The 20,691-nt window shown below is 42.6% G+C and overlaps 1 protein-coding gene across 2 annotated transcripts in view; it reads left to right on the top strand.

Moving 5' to 3' along the window:
* Nucleotides 1-20,691, top strand: part of DAPK1 (death associated protein kinase 1) — a 177,418-nt gene that overhangs the window by 10,070 nt on the left and 146,657 nt on the right. Inside the window, exon 1 of one of the 2 annotated variants that reach the window (XM_085845358.1) lies at nucleotides 4,829-4,884. The exons of the other annotated variant lie outside the window; for it this stretch is intronic. Coding sequence (XP_085701484.1) covers nucleotides 4,844-4,884 — 41 coding nt within the window. The 5' untranslated portion in view covers nucleotides 4,829-4,843. Of the gene's footprint in view, nucleotides 1-4,828; nucleotides 4,885-20,691 lie in introns of those variants that run through there. 2 annotated transcript variants of the gene reach the window in all.

The raw sequence follows: 20,691 nt of genomic DNA, 5'->3' as shown, positions 1-20,691 counted from the left end.
CCACCAAATTTCATCTGAATCTGTCTTCAACTTTTTGAGATATCCTGCACACAAACAGACAAACAAGCAGTCATAGACTGGTACTTACGAAATCGTCAACTTGACCTCTGACCTTGTCTAATAAAAGCTGTCTCTGGAGAAGGTAGCGACGCAAACCAGAAGTTTCTACGATGATTCTGTACCAAACCATCAAAAATCGAATGTTTGACCTCACTGTGACCTTGACCTTTGACCGATTTTGACCAAAATCTAATCAGTGCTAGCCATCACCCTCCTGAATCATGTGGTGTAATTTGACATTGGTAGCTTCTTCCGTTCTCGAGTTATCGTGCCTACGAACAAACAGTGGACGGAAGTCATCAATATACTTCGAAATCTTTAAATTTCGTAAGTAACAAACAGACAGACAGAGAAGGGTGAAAACATAACCTCCTTCACCTTCGGTGGTGGAGGTAAATACAATAAGGTCCATCCGACCACGTGTTTGCCATGATCTAGCTGTGAATGCATAGACATGGAGCATAAAGATCGACATTTTGTGTTATGGGCTTTGATATATTTTTCAGTTTAATTTTGCTAACTTACCACTTGAACTCCTCTTTCAAAGAACTCTGTAGAAAGGTAAATCTTTGTGTTTGTCATTTTTATTTATTTTATGCGTGTGTACGAAAATAAACTGCATTCCCATAACGGAACTTTGTGTGTGTGTGTGTGTGTGTGTGTGTGTGTGTGTGTGTGTGTGTGTGTGTGTGTGTGTGTGTGTGTGTGTTTGTGTGTGTGTGTGTGCGTGCGCGCTTGGTTGTTATCTCCATTTGTGGGGTTCAGAATGTGGAATGGATCCCTCGCAGGTCTTGAAGTATCCACAATCGTGTGTGTGTGTGTGTGTGTGTGTGTGTGTGTGTGTGTGTGTGTGTGTGTGTGTGTGTGTGTGTGTGTGTGTGTGTGTGTGTGTGTGTGTGTGTGTGTGTGTGTGTGTGTTATCTTCAGATGTGGGTTTCAGAACGTGGAGTGGAGTCCTCCCAGGGTGGGCTCAAAGTATCCAACTTCATTTCAGTAAGGGGTCATGATTCATGGACCAGGCTGTGAAGTTTTCTGTTCACAATGTGATGTGTCGATGGCTCTTCAGGATCGATGCTGAGCCCCAGACAGCTTCCAACTGTAGTTCGTTTGTAGTAATGTTCCCAGGGATGGTTTTTACTATCTGTGAGGTTGTTTGTCATCAATTTGGTTTCAGACCAGGTCACTCTACCCTGGATATGCTGCTTCTGCTCTCCCAACAATGGATGGAAGTCCTCAATGCCAGTCATGAAATCGGAGCCATATTGCGTGCTTTTAACACGGTCTGGCACCCTGCCCTGCTCACCAAAATATCTTCCACTGGAATCCAAGGCCATCTCCACTCATGGCTCGCAGACTTCCTCTCCTGTGGCAGCCAACATGTGGCCCCAAATGGAGTTCTCTCATCCCCTCTTCCTGTCCAGGCTGGAGTTCCTCAGGGCAGCGTTCTCGACCCCGTTCCTGTGCTTTTTTTGTTTTTCATCACTGATCTCTCCAACTCTCTGGAAGATCCTCTTTATCTCTTTGTTGATGACTTCACCCTCTGCCGTACCATCGGTCATCCCTCAGACCGGCAAGCAGCAGCTTCTTCGCTCACTGCAGATCTAGATAAAATCACAAACTGGTCCAACACGTGGAACATGTCTTTCAACCCTGACAACTCTCACACTCTCACTATGTCTCTCCGAGAGGACCGTTTGGAACCCCCCCCCCCAATCTCCTTTCTCAACAATCCTCTGGAAGAAGTCCTTTCTTTCAAGCTTCTGGGTCTCACTATCTGCCATGACCTTTCCTGGGAAAGTCACATTTCCAACCTCGCCTCCAAAGCCAGTCGCCGACTGGGAATCCTCCGTCGTGTAAAGTCCTTCCTCGATCCACCTGAGCTCTTGACCACATACAGAGCTTTCGTCTACAGCCTGATGGAGTACTGCTCTCCCCTCTGGGCTGGTGCTCCTGCCTCTCACCTTTCTTGGCTTCACGCTGTGGAAATAGAGGCATTTAGGATCATTGTTATCTCCTGCGATGAGGCTGAGTCTTTGGGCCTCTCACTCTCTAACCTCAGGCAGGTCCGTGGTCTTTCTGTCTTCTACCATCTCCTCTCCAGTCTCGCCCCCCTGCTGTGTCTGTGATTTGTCCCCCCCTCCCCCATATTTCTGCAGGGCGCTCAAGGTCCACCAATAACCCCCTTCTGGTAAAACTTCCAAAATCACGAATCACTGCTCACCTTCACTCTTTCATCCCTCGTTTTTTTTTCCGCCTTTGGAACAAACTCCCACACTCTGTTCAATCCCACTCTTCCTTCCAGATCTTCAAAACAGCTGTTCACATTCATCTCTTGTCTTCCCCCATCCAAAACCTTGATCTTTTCTACCCCCGTTAATCCACCCCAGACTCACCTCCTTCAAATTCCCTGCTTTCCTTCCAAAAAGTCCCTGTAATATCCATCTTGTATATCCCATGTTCGCCACCCCATCCCTCTCCCTTCCACAGATCTCCTAATGTCTCTGTTCCCCACTGTTTTGTCCTTCCCGCTCCCGTCCCTCCTGTCTCATGCCCCCCTTGCTGTACATTGTGTGTTAGCACTCATATGAGCCTCGACAAGGTATGCAAAGAAAAAAAATGCCTGTAGGTCCAGCTATCACTGGGACAACTTTGGTATTCTTCAGCTTCCAGGATCTTTTCACTTCATTCTTGAGGTCTTGGTGTTTGTTCATTTTCTTGATTTCTGCATCGTTTAGTCCAAAATCACTGCTATTAACACCTCAATTAGCAATGCCCTCTTCTCTTTTTAGGTCATCTCGTTAGAGATGACCTAATAAAACCAGTCTCTCTGGTCCGTCCATACGTACGTACGTCCCCATTTTTTTTCTTCTGATTTTCTTGATATTTGGTATGTGGGTAGATGTCGATGAGGGATGCACGACGGTATGACCTTTGACCCGATTGAAGGTCAAGGTCAACGTCAAGGTCACTCCAAAGTTTCGAAATCGTCCATTTTCAAAATCTATCTCCTCCGCCGTTTATGATCCGATCTTCAAAATTTCTTCGGATTCTGATAATATGGAACAATATCTAAATTTGGTCAGGCCGGTTTTTTGAAATACGTCCTGGTTATCGAGTCACGTGTCTTCAAAGTTGGAAAAATCGTCGATGTGATACGGTCAAAACAGAGATTACCATCACCCCCAAGCGGGGGTAATTTTTTTTTTGTACCTAAGTATATCTCGTCGCAATGTTTTGTTTTCGATGTTAACACTCGATGGGATCTTAGGTTGTATATGAGCGTTAGGTACTTCCATGTTTTCAGTAATTGCTTTTGGTTCATGTTCCCACAAATTTTCTGAAATTGGGACATCAACGTTTTTGCAGATGTGCCAGCGAGTGTGTACTTTATGAACTGTTGTGTCGTTGTGTGTACAGCTGTTCTGACATGAGATTTTTTTTGTGTGTTCGGTCATTAAGCATAACATATCATTCTCTTTGCTAACACCACTTTGACCCTTCACTTTTCTCTCTCTTTTTTTTTTTTTTCCTCCTCCCACCCCTTTCTCACTGTCCCCTCCTAATAAAATGCAGCACTCTCCTCCCATACCTCTTTCGCTGTCCTGGTGTGTTTGTGTGTGTGTGTGTCCTGCTCTCTCACCTACCCCCTCCTCACACCCCTCTCTCCCACAGTGTACAGCAACATCTGGGGAGGTGTCGCTCTCCCCACCTGCCCCCACCCCCATTTCTCGCTGTCCCTTCCCCCTTCCTAGCTCCCCCTTCTTCATCCTCTCTGCCTCGCCTGCCTCCTCCCTCTTTCTCCCCCTTTATTTACCCCATCAGCGAAGCGACGGGTTGTATTTGCTCGCAATGAATTAATGTATCATTTGTACTAATTGATAATTCCTTCTTGTGGTCAAGTACCTATGATTGAGCACATCATTTCATTCGGACCCTTGTTCATATTTAACTACTTGCCATTCTTAGAAGCCTGCTGAGGCTCTTAAGCCAACCACACACTTGAGCATTTCATCCATCTTGAATCCTGGCCGATTCACCTCATTGTTGTTGCGCTGTCACCCAAGAGTTGTCTTGTGATCACCGGACCCACTAATCACATTTTGCCTGAGAATTGTACTGTGATTGCTGCTGAGTACAACATGTTGTCCTCGAGTGAATCGGTGGCAATTTGGCAAACTGCCAATTTCACATCTTGTCACGTCGTATTTGTCCATTTCTGCTCGTGTTTGATCATTCTACCTTCTCTTGTCACGGAGTAGTATTTGCTCTGTGCATTGTCTGGACATGTTTGAAATGCTTCCGGTTATTCAAAGCACATACTTATCGATCCGCAGCTTCCCCTTTTGTCCCATGGTGTCAGAGTGGATGAAAGGGAATGTGAGGGGTCCATGAGCTTGGTCTCATGTAATGTAAGGTCTCCAAGAAGTCTTGCGTGTTTATACGGTGAGAAAACAATCACGGTGTAAATACCTTTCTAATCATTATGTGGCAGGTGCTCGACAATGGATGAAGGACTCGTATCTCTTGGGTAATTGCCAACCTGTTTGATTATTGAGAATGATGTAAATTTCCTTTTGGTAATGATCAGCAATATATGATCTCCTGTTTGAGGTGTTTATTTGTCCATTGTCTCCGAATGTCGTTGCAAGTGATTGATGTACGAGTACGATGATGTTTCGCCTCTAAGCTGCCTTGCCTGGGTTTAAATCCCGACCCTGCTATAAATTATCATCCTGGTGTTTCACAGGTAGTGCGATTCATCATTGTGTCTGCTGTCCCTCGGATGGACGTCAAACTCAGTATCTCATCTGCCGGCGTTGGTGGGTGGGTGATTTTTTTATTTTTTTTTTGACCCCACAGTGTCCTTTGTGAAGAGAAGGCTAGCTATCTTTGGCACCCTGAACAAATTTCAAATACCTCCCTGAACTATGGCTAGGAAGGTAATGGCAAACCACCCAGTATAACCCTTGCTCAGGAAGCTGGTTCGGTGGCCCTATCGCTCTATAGTGAGAGAGAGGAGAGAGAGAACAATGATGTGTTTGTCCTGCATGTAATTTATGTGCAAGCACCAACATGAGACCTACGCAGTAGAAGAGAGAGAGGCCTTGTAAGACTGCTTTAGAGATTTTGGGACAGCACCGGTGTTTTATTTGAGGTTGTGTCAGCCCTTTGCTTGATCTGGCACAACATTTTAGATTGTGAGAATGTGGTTAGAGCCCCACACCAAATGCGTACTCTTGCAAATCATACTCTCAGATGTGTCAGGAGTGGAGCAGCCTGCGTCGTTATCCACTCGGATGGAAATGAGTTTTCTTCATCATTTGGGGAAATTAATGCAACCGAGATGTTTGATGTGATCAAAAGTGATGAAAATGGGGAGATGGCAAGTTGGGATGATTGAGGGGGAGGGTGGATGGGGATGATTTGGTAATGCCCACCATATTTCCGTTACAGTAGTAGCGATCATTTTCCATGTTAGGATGGACATTATTGTGCAGTGAAGTCGTGACCTGAGATGACATATCTGTGCATCGTCTGCGTATTGTTCTTCTCACTTCATTGCGCAACAAGTCATTGTTTTGTTGTGCATTGATGATTCCCAGGGTCTTTAATGCTATGTGAATTAATCAAACACCACTACCATAAACTTTCTGACTGATGGCCGAACCTTGAATTTGATTCTTCGGTGGTGACCAAGAAACCACCCCCGAGATGAGAAATTGTTGACCCAGGTTTTCTCGTGTCACAATCTGACAAGTCTCCTTGTCAGACGAAACGGACGAAACCAAGATGGAACTTTTTGCTCTAAATGCAAAATGTTACGTTTGGTGCAAACCCAACGCAGCACATTACCAAAGAACACCATCCCTACTGTGAAACGTGGTGGTGGCAGCATCATGTTGTGGAGATGTTTCTCGTCAGCAGGGATTGGGGCACTCGTCAGGATAGAAGGGAACAATGAATTGGAGCAAAATAAAGGAAGGAAAAATAAATCTGATTTAATACAAGGTTACAAACAAAATAAGGTAACAATAACAACAAACAAATATAAGGTAACAAAGGTGAAAATTTTGAAAGGGGGTGTAGACTTTCTTTCAGCACTGTACAAACCACCAGGGCTCAACTTTAATGTTTATTTTTTTTTTCCATCGTGTCCACGAAATTGGAGTGGTTTTAGCTTTTTACCTGTCCTGTCAACCATTGTACCTGTCCAACTTCCTGACACCCTCCCATTCACAGTTACTCATTGCTTCCTATCAGGACTCTAGCTTTCAATCCAGTTCACGACTCTATCAAAAGCTTGGTGTTTGTTTAATGGTTAGGGTGGCTGGCTTGATATCTTAGGGTCTTGAGTTTGAGCCCCCATTGTCTCGTTGGAATAACAACAGGTGGGTTGACTCAGCCTGTCATCCTTCCGAGGTCGGCAAAATTATTACCGGCTTGCTGGTAATGGGCACTGCATCAGCGGCACAGCCACACATCCAGAAATGATACAACCAGCAGCCACAGACAGCATACGAAACAACAACTGCTCTTCCAGACACTCCACAAGCCCTAACTCTTACTCAGCATTTTATGTGGTACCTTTTCAAATGCCTTATTAAAGTCTAGATATACTACTTCCAGTACACTTCCATTATCCAGCCAACCAACAACTGCTTGATAAAACTCAAATAAAGTTGACAACTTTGCTTTCTTGTGATAAATCCATGCCGACTCCTTTTAATTAGTTTCAATGCTTTTCCTTAATGGTTAGGGTGGTGGGCTTGGGATCCTTGGGTCCTGAGTTCAAATCCCACTTTCTGTTGAATTAATACCAGGTGGGGTTGACTTTACCTGTCGTCCTTCCGGTGTCGGCAAAATGAGTGCCAGCTTGATGGTATCCTGTGTCGGAGTGGCGACCCGTCCAGGATTGTGTCCAATAGCCAAGGAGACTGCTTAAGCAGCACCAACGCTCTGCACAGAGTATGGTCTCGATGGATGGATGGATGGAATGCTTTTCAATTGGTTGATGAACCCATTCTTTCTGCTCACCTTCACTCATCTGTTCCTCTGTTTTCCACCTGTGGAACCAACTTCCGCATTCTCTTGAATCTCATTCTTCCCACCAGGTCTTCAAGACAGCTGTTCAACATCATCTCAGATCATCCCAAAAATATAAATATTCTACTCTCGTTAACTCCCACACCCCCCTCCCTCCCCAAGCCCACCTTTCCTAAATTTCTCGTCTGACCTTCTTGAGGGTTTGCTCCTGTATCCATCTTGTGCATCCCCTGAATGCTCTGCTTCCCCTCCTTTTTCTCCACATCTCCTATTTGTCTAAGTCTCTCTATTTTGTTACTCAACCCTCCCATTGTTATTTCCCCTCTCTCTCTTTCTCCTATTACTTTTGTTTTGTTACGTCCTGATCCATTCTTTATTGTAACTCCTCTATGAGCCTCGGCCTTGTATTGGTTCACGAGTCAGTAAGTGACCATTATATTCGTTATGGGTGTGTGTCTGTCTGTCTGTCTCTGTCCCGAGCATAGCTCCGTGGGTTTTAATCCGATCTTGATAAAATTTGGGTGCGAGGTTTGTATCATGATCTAGTTGTGTTTTCCGGAGAATTGGCGTCCTGCCCCCATTATGGGTGGAACCATGCCCAAAAAGTGTTTTTAGGGGGTAGCCGGTTTCAAGTTACATCTTCTACGAGGGGGTTTGTCAAATCTGGCAGGGGTTTCGGGTTTTGGTTAGCCCAATGGCACCTGCATAGCCCCACGGAGCTCCATTTTTCATTTTCGTCCCAAGGTCAAGGTCACAAGGTCACGAACTTAGAAAATGTCAAAAAAATCAATAAATTGGGCATCGAGCTCCTAGGGTTTTCAACTGTTTCAAATGAAAGTCGGTATGCAAGTGGTGCTCTTCGAGTACTACAACACTCATCATTTACGTTTTTCCCGATTCCCGCCAGTTTGCCCGTGGCGTCCCCTCGGAGGTCAAAAAATAAAAAAGGCGAACCGTGTACATTGCTCGTGAACCATCGCCGTCTCCAGACTTGTCCAAATTATTTTTTCCGTGAAACCTAATTTAATTCTCGAACCTCAGACCTATCCCCACCGTGCCAGCCGTTAAACTCTGAGGTCTCACACGGACTCGTGAATCGTGACTTTAGACGCTCGGTAAATGTCAATAATACAATGCTTGCTGTGTGATGTTTCAGATTCTAATACACTAAGTAACCTTAACAAGAAAAAAACACAAACATCGATAACAAAAACCATCAGCCACCTACCTTGGCATCGGTTGGTCAAGTCAATTAACACGTGCAGTCTACATACAGTAGAACCACCACACTGTTGTTAAGCTACTAGTTCAAATTAACAAAGAAACACTCACAGTGTTTAAGTGATAAAGTTCTTGCAAAAACAGTTTTATTATTAATTGCTCAGCTGAAAGATATGTTTCTTTCCCTCGTCTGAATAGGTCGTCCCGCCGCTCGTCATGTCACCACTTGACCATGTTGTTTTAGCGGTGTGATAAATGAAGGTGATGGTTCTCATACCACACGCATGTGGGGTGATAACATAATAATCATTTGAATTGTTTTTTTTGTCGGGGTGGGGTGGTGGTCGAGTAGAAAAGGGTCATCTTGAGCACTGCTCATCAATGTGGCTTTACTCTATAATGTATCCACATCAAGATGGCTTCACGATGAGTTTACGGAACTTCTTGGTGGTAAACTTGACCTGTCAGTCTCACAGATTTATTGAGGTTTTCACTTGTCCGAATACAATTTCCCGTCTCGGACAGCAAGACTACCGTCGATGTTGAGCCCTGACCACAGCATGCACGACTATGTTGGCCTCCATTTTGGTTTTACTCAAATAAGCTTTGACTATGTCATTTGCTGGACAACTTGCCCAAGGTAGATGATATAATTTCGCATCAAACTATGCGCGGTACAGTTGGAATGAGAGTACATTTATAAAATACGTACTATAAAACAAGTCCTGGTGATGGTCTGCAATCTTTCGTTGCTCTTCATAGTTCGTAGTTGTACACTTACAAAAAATAAGATCCAAATCAACCATCAGCCATCCTTGTAGCACCAGATACAATGCCAACTGAAATTGGAGGCAGATGCATAGGTGTGTGGACTTTCATGAAATTGCAGACAAAACGCTCGTTTACCTTTTTAAACGACTCATTTGATTTCCCGACATACACCGAGATTGGTGTGTCGTATGTAATGTATGTATTTTTCCTTAGGTGGGTCATCAAGTGGAATGTTCTTGATACGGACGTTGAGGCTCGATGACGATCGCAATGACATTTTGTAACACAAGTGGATCAATTTGGTAATGAGGTTACTCATCTTCAAAAGAGAGGAAAAAGTTTCATCTTTGACGTGAAAAGAAACATGATGTTGTGCAACTTGTTCACGTGAAGAGTAATTTTTGCTTATACTCAAGTACTTTCGGTGAATCCATTTGAAAACGTCAAAATTGCTGTTCAAGTTTTTTTTCTTTGCGCCTTTCAAAAAAAATCGCCTCCATTGGAAGAGTGGGATTGAATTCTGGGGTTGGTTATGGTTGTGCTGTGAAGCATTAATAAAGTTGGGACCTGTATTTGTATTTGGCGATCCCGCATTCGAACGTTGCACGTGATGAACAAACGTGTCACGCTGGAAGCACATCGTGCTTGTTCCCACAAGCTATAAATTATTTTTTTAACTCCACTTGTTTGCCTTTGTCTCTCACTTGCCATTCAATTACTTCAACTTTTACTTTTGGTCATTGCCATATATGTGCTTCTGCTTTTTCAGAGCATTTATATTCTGTTTAAATTGCTCGTTTCATCGTCACAGTTTGTTGTAAAATCCCCAACCACTTGTACGTCACGCACACCGTTCCTGTGTTACGTGTGAGGCCGGTGCCACTGTAATGCGCGTATTAGCTGCTCTACGTCCATGCTGTACAGGGGATAAAAGATTTAATTTAAATGAGAAATTTTTAGCTTTCTTTAATTTGCTCACTCGAAAAAATTCACATCACGCAAGTCGACCACCCTTTAACCGGGGTGACACGAAGATGTTGCATTATCGGCTGGGGAAAGTCACTGCACCCTTTTGTTTGTAAGTTAGCCCAGGTCTGAATTGTTCAGGGGAGCGTTTTGGACCACAGAAGTTGTTGTTGTTGTTGGTGTTGTTGTTGTTGTTGTTGTTGTAGTAGTAGTATAGCCCTGGACAGTTCACTCTAACAGGCTAGTGGAACGAAGACAGCTGATTGATCTTCCAGGAGCATCCTAGAAATCCCCAACATCCAAGATGGCGTACCCCCACCTTCTGAAAGACAGAGACAGAGTTGGGGGGTACAAACACCCTCAAAATACGCGGCATCCCCGATAGATAGTTGCCCACAGAAGTTATTAGTACATCTGCATTTGTGTTGAAAAACAACAACTTTTACCTTTTGTTCTTTGCTCTTACTGATGTTGAGACCATTTTAACAATTGATGTAGCCTGGCGTTGGCTTAGTGGTTAGGGTAGTGGTTTGGGATCCTTGCATCCTGAGTTTGAGCCCCGTTTGCCGCTGAATTAACACCAGGGGGTTTTGTCTCAGTCTGTCATCCTTCTGAGGTCGGCGAAATGAGCACCAGTGTACTGGTAATAGGGGCACTGCATCAGCGGCAAAGCCGCGCCCCTAACCAATGATGCAGCACACGATGGGAACCAATTGATGGCCTCACTGGTCGTCAACAGATGGTTGGTTACATGAAATCGTCCACATCAAGGTGGTTTCTTTGTTTATTGGGAGTTGAAAGTCATTACAATTGGTTTGCCTTTTGCGTAACATGTGTTGGTGGGTATAGGGGGTGGACAGCAAATTGCGAAGAGTGGGGAGGGAAGAGTTACAGTAAGGATGTGGTATGTTGTGTTTTCTGCAAGTAGTAGGAGTCCAGATATCTGGACTCTGGAGGTTTTCCTTTTTTTGTTGCTTCTGTAATATGTAGACATTGGTGTGTTGATGAAAGCACCGGAAGCTTTGTAGTTATATGGCCTAAAATATAGTTTTTTATTATTTATACTTTTAATAAGGGATTACATATGCATAAATTGAAGGAGCTCCCTATTTATTTTATGGTTTGCCTGATATGGCCAAATTTTACCCCTTTCCTTTCTCACCCCTTTTCTTTTTTCGATATATGTGGTCCTTCCTCTTCTTTATTTTTAACTATCTTCATAACCTTCTTCCCTAATCTTCCTTCTCCTTCCACCATGTCCTCTGTCTCTCTCTCTGTCTCTCTCTCTGTCTGTCTCTCTCTCTCTCTCTCTCTCTGTCTCTCTCTCTGTCTCTCTCTCTGTCTCTCTCTCTGTCTCTCTCTCTCTCTGTCTTTTCTGTCTTTTCTGTCTCTGTCTTTTCTGTCTCTGTCTCTGTCTTTTCTGTCTCTGTCTTTTCTGTCTTTTCTGTCTCTGTCTTTTCTGTTTTTTCTCTCTCTGTCTTTTCTGTCTTTTCTGTCTTTTCTGTCTCTGTCTCTGTCTCTGTCTTTTCTGTCTCTGTCTCTGTCTCTTTCTTTTCTGTCTTTTCTGTCTCTGTCTCTGTCTTTTTTGTCTTTTCTGTCTCTGTCTCTGGCTCTGTCTTTTCTGTCTCTGCCTTTTCTGTCTCTGTCTTTTCTGTCTCTGTCTTTTCTGCCTGTTCTGTCTCTGTCTCTGTCTCTGTCTTTTCTGTCTCTGTCTCTTCTGTCTTTTCTGTCTCTCTCTTTTCTGTCTTTTCTTTCTCTGACTTTTCTGACTTTTCTGTCTCTGTCTCTGTCTTTTCTGTCTTTGTCTTTTCTGTCTTTTCTGTCTTTGTCTTTTCTGTCTTTTCTGTCTCTGTCTTTTCTGTCTTTTCTGTCTCTGTCTCTGTCTTTTCTGTCTTTTCTGTCTCTGTCTTTTCTGTCTCTGTCTTTTCTGTCTTTTCTGTCTTTTCTGTCTCTGTCTTTTCTGTCTTTTCTGTCTTTTCTGTCTCTGTCTTTTCTGTCTTTTCTGTCTTTTCTGTCTCTGTCTTTTCTGTCTTTTCTGTCTTTTCTGTCTCTGTCTTTTCTGTCTTTTCTGTCTCTGTCTCTGTCTCTGTCTTTTCTGTCTCTGTCTCTGTCTCTGTCTTTTCTGTCTCTGTCTCTGTCTCTGTCTTTTCTGTCTCTGTCTCTGTCTCTGTCTTTTCTGTCTCTGTCTCTGTCTCTGTCTCTGTCTCTGTCTCTGTCTCTGTCTCTGTCTCTGTCTCTGTCTCTGTCTCTGTCTCTGTCTTTTCTGTCTCTGTCTCTTCTGTCTTTTCTGTCTCTGTCTCTTCTGTCTTTTCTGTCTCTGTCTCTCTGTCTTTTCTGTCTTTTCTGTCTCTGTCTCTTCTGTATCTTTGTCTCTCTGTCTTTTCTGTCTTTTCTGTCTCTGTCTTTTCTGTCTCTGTCTATGTCTTTTCTGTCTTTTCTGTCTGTCTCTTCTGTCTTTTCTGTCTCTGTCTCTTCTGTATCTTTGTCTCTCTGTCTTTTCTGTCTCTCTGTCTCTGTCTTTTCTGTCTCTGTCTATGTCTTTTCTGTCTTTTCTGTCTCTGTCTCTGTCTCTTCTGTCTTTTCTGTCTCTGTCTCTGTCTCTGTCTTTTCTGTCTCTGTCCCTGTCTCTGTCTCTGTCTTTTCTGTCTCTGTCTTTTCTGTCTCTGTCTTTTCTGTCTCTGTCTTTTCTGTCTCTGTCTTTTCTGTCTTTTCTGTCTCTGTCTTTTCTGTCTTTTCTGTCTTTTCTGTCTTTTCTGTCTCTGTCTTTTCTGTCTTTTCTGTCTCTGTCTCTGTCTTTTCTGTCTTTTCTGTCTTTTCTGTCTTTTCTGTCTCTGTCTCTGGCTTTTCTGTCTTTTCTGTCTTTTCTGTCTCTGTCTCTGTCTTTTCTGTCTTTTATGTCTCTGACTCTGTCTCTGTCTTTTCTGTCTCTGTCTCTGTCTCTGTCTCTGTCTTTTCTGTCTCTGGCTCTGGCTCTGTCTTTTCTGTCTCTGTCTCTGTCTCTGTCTCTGTTTCTGTCTCTGTCTTTTCTGTCTCTGTCTCTGTCTCTGTCTTTTCTGTCTCTGTCTCTTCTGTCTTTTCTGTCTCTGTCTCTTCTGTATCTTTGTCTCTCTGTCTTTTCTGTCTTTTCTGTCTCTGTCTTTTCTGTCTCTGTCGATGTCTTTTCTGTCTTTTCTGTCTGTCTCTTCTGTCTTTTCTGTCTCTGTCTCTTCTGTATCTTTGTCTCTCTGTCTTTTCTGTCTCTCTGTCTCTGTCTTTTCTGTCTCTGTCTATGTCTTTTCTGTCTTTTCTGTCTCTGTCTCTGTCTTTTCTGTCTTTTCTGTCTTTTCTGTCTCTGTCTCTTCTGTCTTTTCTGTCTCTGTCTCTGTCTTTTCTGTCTCTGTCTTTTCTGTCTCTCTCTTTTCTGTCTCTCTCTCTCCTGTCCCTGTCTTTTCAGTCTCTGTCTCTTCTGCCTCTGCCTTTTCTGTCTCTGTCTTTTCTGTCTGTCTTTTCTGTCTTTTCTGTCTCTGTCTTTCCTGTCTTTTCTGTCTCTGTCGTTTCTGTCTTTTCTGTCTCTGTCTTTTCTGTCTTTTCTGTCTTTTCTGTCTCTGTCTCTGTCTTTTCTGTCTTTTCTGTCTCTGTCTCTGTCTTTTCTGTCTTTTCTGTCTCTGTCTCTGTCTTTTCTGTCTTTTCTGTCTCTGTCTCTGTCTTTTCTGTCTTTTCTGTCTCTGTCTCTGTCTCTGTCTTTTCTGTCTCTGTCTCTTCTGTCTTTTCTGTCTCTGTCTTTTCTGTCTTTTCTGTCTCTGTCTTTTCTGTCTTTTCTGTCTCTGTCTCTGTCTTTTCTGTCTTTTCTGTCTGTCTTTTCTGTCTTTTCTGTCTCTGTCTTTTCTGTCTTTTCTGTCTGTCTTTTCTGTCTTTTCTGTCTCTGTCTTTTCTGTCTTTTCTGTCTTTTCTGTCTTTTCTGTCTTTTCTGTCTCTGTCTTTTTTGTCTTTTCTGTCTCTGTCTCTGTCTTTTCTGTCTCTGTCTCTGTCTCTGTCTTTTCTGTCTCTGTCTCTGTCTCTGTCTTTTCTGTCTCTGTCTCTGTCTCTGTCTTTTCTGTCTCTGTCTCTGTCTCTGTCTTTTCTGTCTCTGTCTCTTGTGTCTTTTCTTTCGCTGTCTCTTCTGTCTTTTCTGTCTCTGTCTCTTCTGTCTTTTCTGTCTCTGTCTCTTCTGTCTTTTCTGTCTCTGTCTCTTCTTTATCTTTGTCTCTCTGTCTTTTCTGTCTTTTCTGTCTCTGTCTTTTCTGTCTCTGTCGATGTCTTTTCTGTCTTTTCTGTCTGTCTCTTCTGTCTTTTCTGTCTCTGTCTCTTCTGTATCTTTGTCTCTCTGTCTTTTCTGTCTCTCTGTCTCTGTCTTTTCTGTCTCTGTCGATGTCTTTTCTGTCTTTTCTGTCTGTCTCTTCTGTCTTTTCTGTCTCTGTCTCTTCTGTATCTTTGTCTCTCTGTCTTTTCTGTCTCTCTGTCTCTGTCTTTTCTGTCTCTGTCTATGTCTTTTCTGTCTCTGTCTCTGTCTCTTCTGTCTTTTCTGTCTCTGTCTCTGTCTCTGTCTTTTCTGTCTCTGGCTCTGTCTCTGTCTTTTCTGTCTCTGTCTCTGTCTTTTCTGTCTCTGTCTTTGTCTTTTCTATCTCTGTCTCTTCTGTCTCTGTCTCTTCTGTCTTTTCTGTCTCTGTCTCTTCTGTATCTTTGTCTCTCTGTCTTTTCTGTCTTTTCTGTCTCTGTCTTTTCTGTCTTTTCTGTCTCTGTCTTTTCTGTCTTTTCTGTCTCTGTCTTTTCTGTCTTTTCTGTCTCTGTCTTTTCTGTCTTTTCTGTCTTTTCTGTCTCTGTCTTTTCTGTCTTTTCTGTCTTTTCTGTCTTTTTTGTCTCTGTCTCTGTCTTATCTGTCTTTTCTGTCTTTTCTGTCTCTGTCTCTGTCTTTTCTGTCTTTTCTGTCTCTGTCTCTGTCTCTGTCTTTTCTGTCTCTGTCTCTGTCTCTGTCTCTGTCTTTTCTGTCTCTGTCTCTGTCTCTGTCTTTTCTGTCTCTGTCTCTGTCTCTGTCTCTGTTTCTGTCTCTGTCTTTTCTGTCTCTGTCTCTGTCTCTGTCTTTTCTGTCTCTGTCTCTTCTGTCTTTTCTGTCTCTGTCTCTTCTGTATCTTTGTCTCTCTGTCTTTTCTGTCTTTTCTGTCTCTGTCTTTTCTGTCTCTGTCGATGTCTTTTCTGTCTTTTCTGTCTGTCTCTTCTGTCTTTTCTGTCTCTGTCTCTTCTGTATCTTTGTCTCTCTGTCTTTTCTGTCTCTCTGTCTCTGTCTTTTCTGTCTCTGTCTATGTCTTTTCTGTCTTTTCTGTCTCTGTCTCTGTCTTTTCTGTCTTTTCTGTCTTTTCTGTCTCTGTCTCTTCTGTCTTTTCTGTCTCTGTCTCTGTCTTTTCTGTCTCTGTCTTTTCTGTCTCTGTCTTTTCTGTCTCTGTCTTTTCTGTCTCTGTCTTTTCTGTCTCTGTCTTTTCTGTCTCTGTCTTTTCTGTCTCTGTCTTTTCTGTGTGTGTGTTTTCTGTCTGTCTTTTCTGTCTTTTCTGTCTCTGTCTTTTCTGTCTTTGCTGTCTCTGTCGTTTCTGTCTTTTCTGTCTCTGTCTTTTCTGTCTTTTCTGTCTTTTCTGTCTCTGTCTCTGTCTTTTCTGTCTTTTCTGTCTCTGTCTCTGTCTTTTCTGTCTTTTCTGTCTCTGTCTCTGTCTTTTCTGTCTTTTCTGTCTCTGTCTCTGTCTTTTCTGTCTTTTCTGTCTCTGTCTCTGTCTCTGTCTTTTCTGTCTCTGTCTCTTGTGTCTTTTCTGTCTCTGTCTTTTCTGTCTTTTCTGTCTCTGTCTTTGCTGTCTTTTCTGTCCCTCTCTCTGTCTTTTCTGTCTTTTCTGTCTGGCTTTTCTGTCTTTTCTGTCTCTGTCTTTTCTGTCTTTTCTGTTTGTGTTTTCTGTCTTTTCTGTCTCTGTCTTTTCTGTCTTTTCTGTGTTTTCTGTCTTTTCTGTCTTTTCTGTCTCTGTCTTTTCTGTCTTTTCTGTCTCTGTCTCTGTCTTTTCTGTCTCTTTCTCTTTCTCTGTCTTTTCTGTCTCTGTCTCTGTCTCTGTCTTTTCTGTCTCTGTCTCTGTCTCTGTCTTTTCTGTCTCTGTCTCTGTCTCTGTCTTTTCTGTCTCTGTCTCTTCTGTCTTTTCTGTCTCTGTCTCTTCTGTCTTTTCTGTCTCTGTCTCTTCTGTCTTTTCTGTCTCTGTCTCTTCTGTCTTTTCTGTCTCTGTCTCTTCTGTATCTTTGTCTCTCTGTCTTTTCTGTCTTTTCTGTCTCTGTCTTTTCTGTCTCTGTCGATGTCTTTTCTGTCTTTTCTGTCTGTCTCTTCTGTCTTTTCTGTCTCTGTCTCTTCTGTATCTTTGTCTCTCTGTCTTTTCTGTCTCTCTGTCTCTGTCTTTTCTGTCTCTGTCGATGTCTTTTCTGTCTTTTCTGTCTGTCTCTTCTGTCTTTTCTGACTCTGTCTCTTCTGTATCTTTGGCTCTCTGTCTTTTCTGTCTCTCTGTCTCTGTCTTTTCTGTCTCTGTCTATGTCTTTTCTGTCTCTGTCTCTGTCTCTTCTGTCTTTTCTGTCTCTGTCTCTGTCTCTGTCTTTTCTGTCTCTGTCTCTGTCTCTGTCTTTTCTGTCTCTGTCTCTGTCTTTTCTGTCTCTGTCTCTGTCTTTTCTGTCTCTGTCTCTTCTGTCTCTGTCTCTTCTGTGTTTTCTGTCTCTGTCTCTTCTGTATCTTTGTCTCTCTGTCTTTTCTGTCTTTTCTGTCTCTGTCTTTTCTGTCTCTGTCGATGTCTTTTTCTGTCTTTTCTGTCTGTCTCTTCTGTCTTTTCTGTCTCTGTCTCTTCTGTATCTTTGTCTGTCTGTCTGTCTGTCTGTCTGTCTGTCTCTGTCTTTTCTGTCTCTCTGTCTCTGTCTTTTCTGTCTCTGTCTATGTCTTTTCTGTCTTTTCTGTCTGTCTCTTCTGTCTTTTCTGTCTCTGTCTCTTCTGTATCTTTGTCTCTCTGTCTTTTCTGTCTCTCTGTCTCTGTCTTTTCTGTCTCTGTCTATGTCTTTTCTGTCTTTTCTGTCTCTGTCTCTTCTGTCTTTTCTGTCTCTGTCTCTTCTGTATCTTTGTCTCTCTGTCTTTTCTGTGTCTCTGTCTCTGTCTTTTCTGTCTCTGTCTATGTCTTTTCTGTCTCTGTCTATGTCTTTTCTGTCTCTGTCTATGTCTGTCTCTTCTGTCTTTTCTGTCTTTTCTGTCTTTTCTGTCTCTCTGTCTTTTCTGTCTCTGTCTTTTCTGTCTCTCTGTCTTTTCTGTCTCTCTGTCTTTTCTGTCTCTCTGTCTTTTCTGTCTCTCTGTCTTTTCTGTCTCTCTGTCTTTTCTGTCTCTCTGTCTATGTCTTTTCTGTCTCTGTCTATGTCTTTTCTGTCTCTGTCTATGTCTTTTCTGTCTCTGTCTATGTCTTTTCTGTCTCTGTCTCTTCTGTCTTTTCTGTCTCTGTCTTTTCTGTCTCTTTGTCTCTCTGTCTTTTCTGTCTTTCTGTCTTTTCTGTCTTTTCTGTCTTTCTGTCTCTCTGTCTCTGTCTTTTCTGTCTCTCTGTCTATGTCTTTTCTGTCTCTGTCTCTTCTGTCTTTTCTGTCTCTGTCTTTTCTGTCTGTTTGTCTCTCTGTCTTTTCTGTCTTTCTGTCTTTTCTGTCTCTGTCTTTTCTGTCTCTGTCTTTTCTGTCTCTGTCTTTTCTGTCTCTGTCTTTTCTGTCTCTGTCTTTTCTGTCTCTGTCTTTTCTGTCTCTGTCTCTGTCTCTGTCTCTATCTGTCTTTTCTGTCTCTGTCTCTGTCTTTTCTGTCTCTGTCTCTGTCTTTTCTGTCTCTGTCTCTGTCTTTTCTGTCATTGTCTCTGTCTTTTCTGTCTCTGTCTCTGTCTTTTCTGTCTCTGTCTCTGTCTTTTCTGTCTCTGTCTCTGTCTTTTCTGTCTCTGTCTCTGTCTTTTCTGTCTCTGTCTTTTCTGTCTCTGTCTCTGTCTTTTCTGTCTCTGTCTCTGTCTTTTCTGTCACTGTCTCTGACTTTTCTGTCTCTGTCTCTGTCTTTTCTGTCTCTGTCTCTGTCTTTTCTGTCTCTGTCTCTGTCTTTTCTGTCTCTGTCTTTTCTGTCTCTGTCTCTGTCTTTTCTGTCCCTGTCTCTTCTGTCTTTTCTGTCTCTGTCTCTTCTGTCTTTTCTGTCTCTGTCTCTTCTGTCTTTTCTCTCTCTGTCTCTTCTGTCTTTTCTCTCTCTGTCTCTTCCGTCTTTTCTGTCTCTGTCACTTCTGTCTTTTCTCTCTCTTCTGTCTCCCTGTCTTTTCTGTCTCTCTGTCTTTTCTGTCTCTCTGTCTTTTCTGTCTCTCTGTCTTTTCTGTCTCTCTGTCTTTTCTGTCTTTTCTGTCTTTTCTGTCTTTTCTGTCTTTTCTGTCTTTTCTGTCTTTTCTGTCTCTCTCTGTCTTTTCTGTTTCTTTGTCTTTTCTGTGTCTTTGTCTTTTCTGTCTCTCTGTCTTTTCTGTCTCTCTGTCTTTTCTGTCTCTCTGTCTTTTCTGTCTCTCTGTCTTTTCTGTCTCTTTGTCTTTTCTGTCTCTTTGTCTTTTCTGTCTCTCTGTCTTTTCTGTCTCTCTGTCTTTTCTGTCTTTTCTGTCTCTCCATTTTTCTGTCTCTCTGTCTCTCTGTCTTCTCTGTCTTCTCTGTCTTCTCTGTCTTCTCTGTCTTCTCTGTGTTTTCTGTCTTTTCTGTTCTTTCTGTCTTTTCTGTTCTTTCTGTCTCTGTCTTTTCTGTCTCTGTCTTTTCTGTCTCTGTCTTTTCTGTCTCTGTCTTTTCTGTCTCTGTCTTCTCTGTCTCTGTCTTCTCTGTCTCTGTCTTCTCTGTCTCTGTCTTCTCTGTCTCTGTCTTTTCTGTTTCTGTCTCTGTCTCTTCTGTCTTTTCTGTCTCTTCTGTCTCTCTGTCTTTTCTGTCTCTCTGTCTTTTCTGTCTCTCTGTCTTTTCTGTCTCTTTGTCTTTTCTGTCTCTTTGTCTTTTCTGTCTCTCTGTCTTTTCTGTCTCTCTGTCTTTTCTGTCTCTCTGTCTTTTCTGTCTCTCTGTCTTTTCTGTCTTTTCTGTCTCTCCGTTTTTCTGTCTCTCTGTCTCTCTGTCTTCTCTGTCTTCTCTGTCTTCTCTGTGTTTTCTGTCTTTTCTGTTCTTTCTGTCTTTTCTGTTCTTTCTGTCTCTGTCTTTTCTGTCTCTGTCTTTTCTGTCTCTGTCTTTTCTGTCTCTGTCTTCTCTGTCTCTGTCTTCTCTGTCTCTGTCTTCTCTGTCTCTTTCTTCTCTGTCTCTGTCTTCTCTGTCTCTGTCTTCTCTGTCTCTGTCTTCTCTGTCTCTGTCTTCTCTGTCTCTGTCTTCTCTGTCTCTGTCTTTTCTGTCTCTGTCTCTTCTGTCTTTTCTGTCTCTGTCTCTTCTGTCTTTTCTGTCTCTGTCTCTTCTGTCTCTTCTGTCTCTTCTGTCTTTTCTGTCTTTTCTGTCTTTTCTGTCTTTTCTGTCTTTTCTGTCTTTTCTGTCTTTTCTGTCTTTTCTGTCTTTTCTGTCTCTCTGTCTTTTCTGTCTCTCTGTCTTTTCTGTCTCTCTGTCTTTTCTGTCTCTCCGTCTTTTCTGTCTCTCTGTCTTTTCTGTCTCTCTGTCTTTTCTGTCTCTCTGTCTTTTCTGTCTCTCTGTCTTTTCTGTCTCTCTGTCTTTTCTGTCTCTCTGTCTTTTCTGTCTCTCTGTCTTTTCTGTCTCTGTCTTTTCTGTCTCTCTGTCTTTTCTGTCTCTCTGTCTTTTCTGTCTCTCTGTCTTTTCTGTCTCTTTGTCTTTTCTGTCTCTTTGTCTTTTCTGTCTCTCTGTCTTTTCTGTCTCTCTGTCTTTTCTGTCTTTTCTGTCTCTCCGTTTTTCTGTCTCTCTGTCTCTCTGTCTCTCTGTCTTCTCTGTCTTCTCTGTCTTCTCTGTGTTTTCTGTCTTTTCTGTTCTTTCTGTCTTTTCTGTTCTTTCTGTCTCTGTCTTTTCTGTCTCTGTCTTTTCTGTCTCTGTCTTTTCTGTCTCTGTCTTCTCTGTCTCTGTCTTCTCTGTCTCTGTCTTCTCTGTCTCTGTCTTCTCTGTCTCTGTCTTTTCTGTCTCTTCTGTCTCTCTGTCTTTTCTGTCTCTCTGTCTTCTCTGTCTTCTCTGTCTTCTCTGTGTTTTCTGTCTTTTCTGTTCTTTCTGTCTTTTCTGTTCTTTCTGTCTCTGTCTTTTCTGTCTCTGTCTTTTCTGTCTCTGTCTTTTCTGTCTCTGTCTTCTCTGTCTCTGTCTTCTCTGTCTCTGTCTTCTCTGTCTCTGTCTTCTCTGTGTCTGTCTTTTCTGTCTCTTCTGTCTCTCTGTCGTTTCTGTCTCTCTGTCTTTTCTGTCTCTCTGTCTTTTCTGTCTCTCTGTCTTTTCTGTGTCTTTGTCTTTTCTGTCTCTCTGTCTTTTCTGTCTCTGTCTTTTCTGTCTCTTTGTCTTTTCTGTCTCTTTGTCTTTTCTGTCTCTTTGTCTTTTCTGTCTCTCTGTCTTTTCTGTCTCTCTGTCTTTTCTGTCTTTTCTGTCTCTCCGTTTTTCTGTCTCTCTGTCTCTCTGTCTTCTCTG

Source organism: Eptatretus burgeri, chromosome 11 (assembly GCF_056783735.1).
Source record: "Eptatretus burgeri isolate ZD-2024b chromosome 11, Ebu_testis_v1, whole genome shotgun sequence".
In the NCBI taxonomy this organism is placed as follows: Eukaryota; Metazoa; Chordata; class Myxini; order Myxiniformes; family Myxinidae; genus Eptatretus; species Eptatretus burgeri.
The sequence above is the reverse complement of the archived record's forward strand: the minus strand, read 5'-3'. Positions and strand labels throughout refer to the sequence as shown.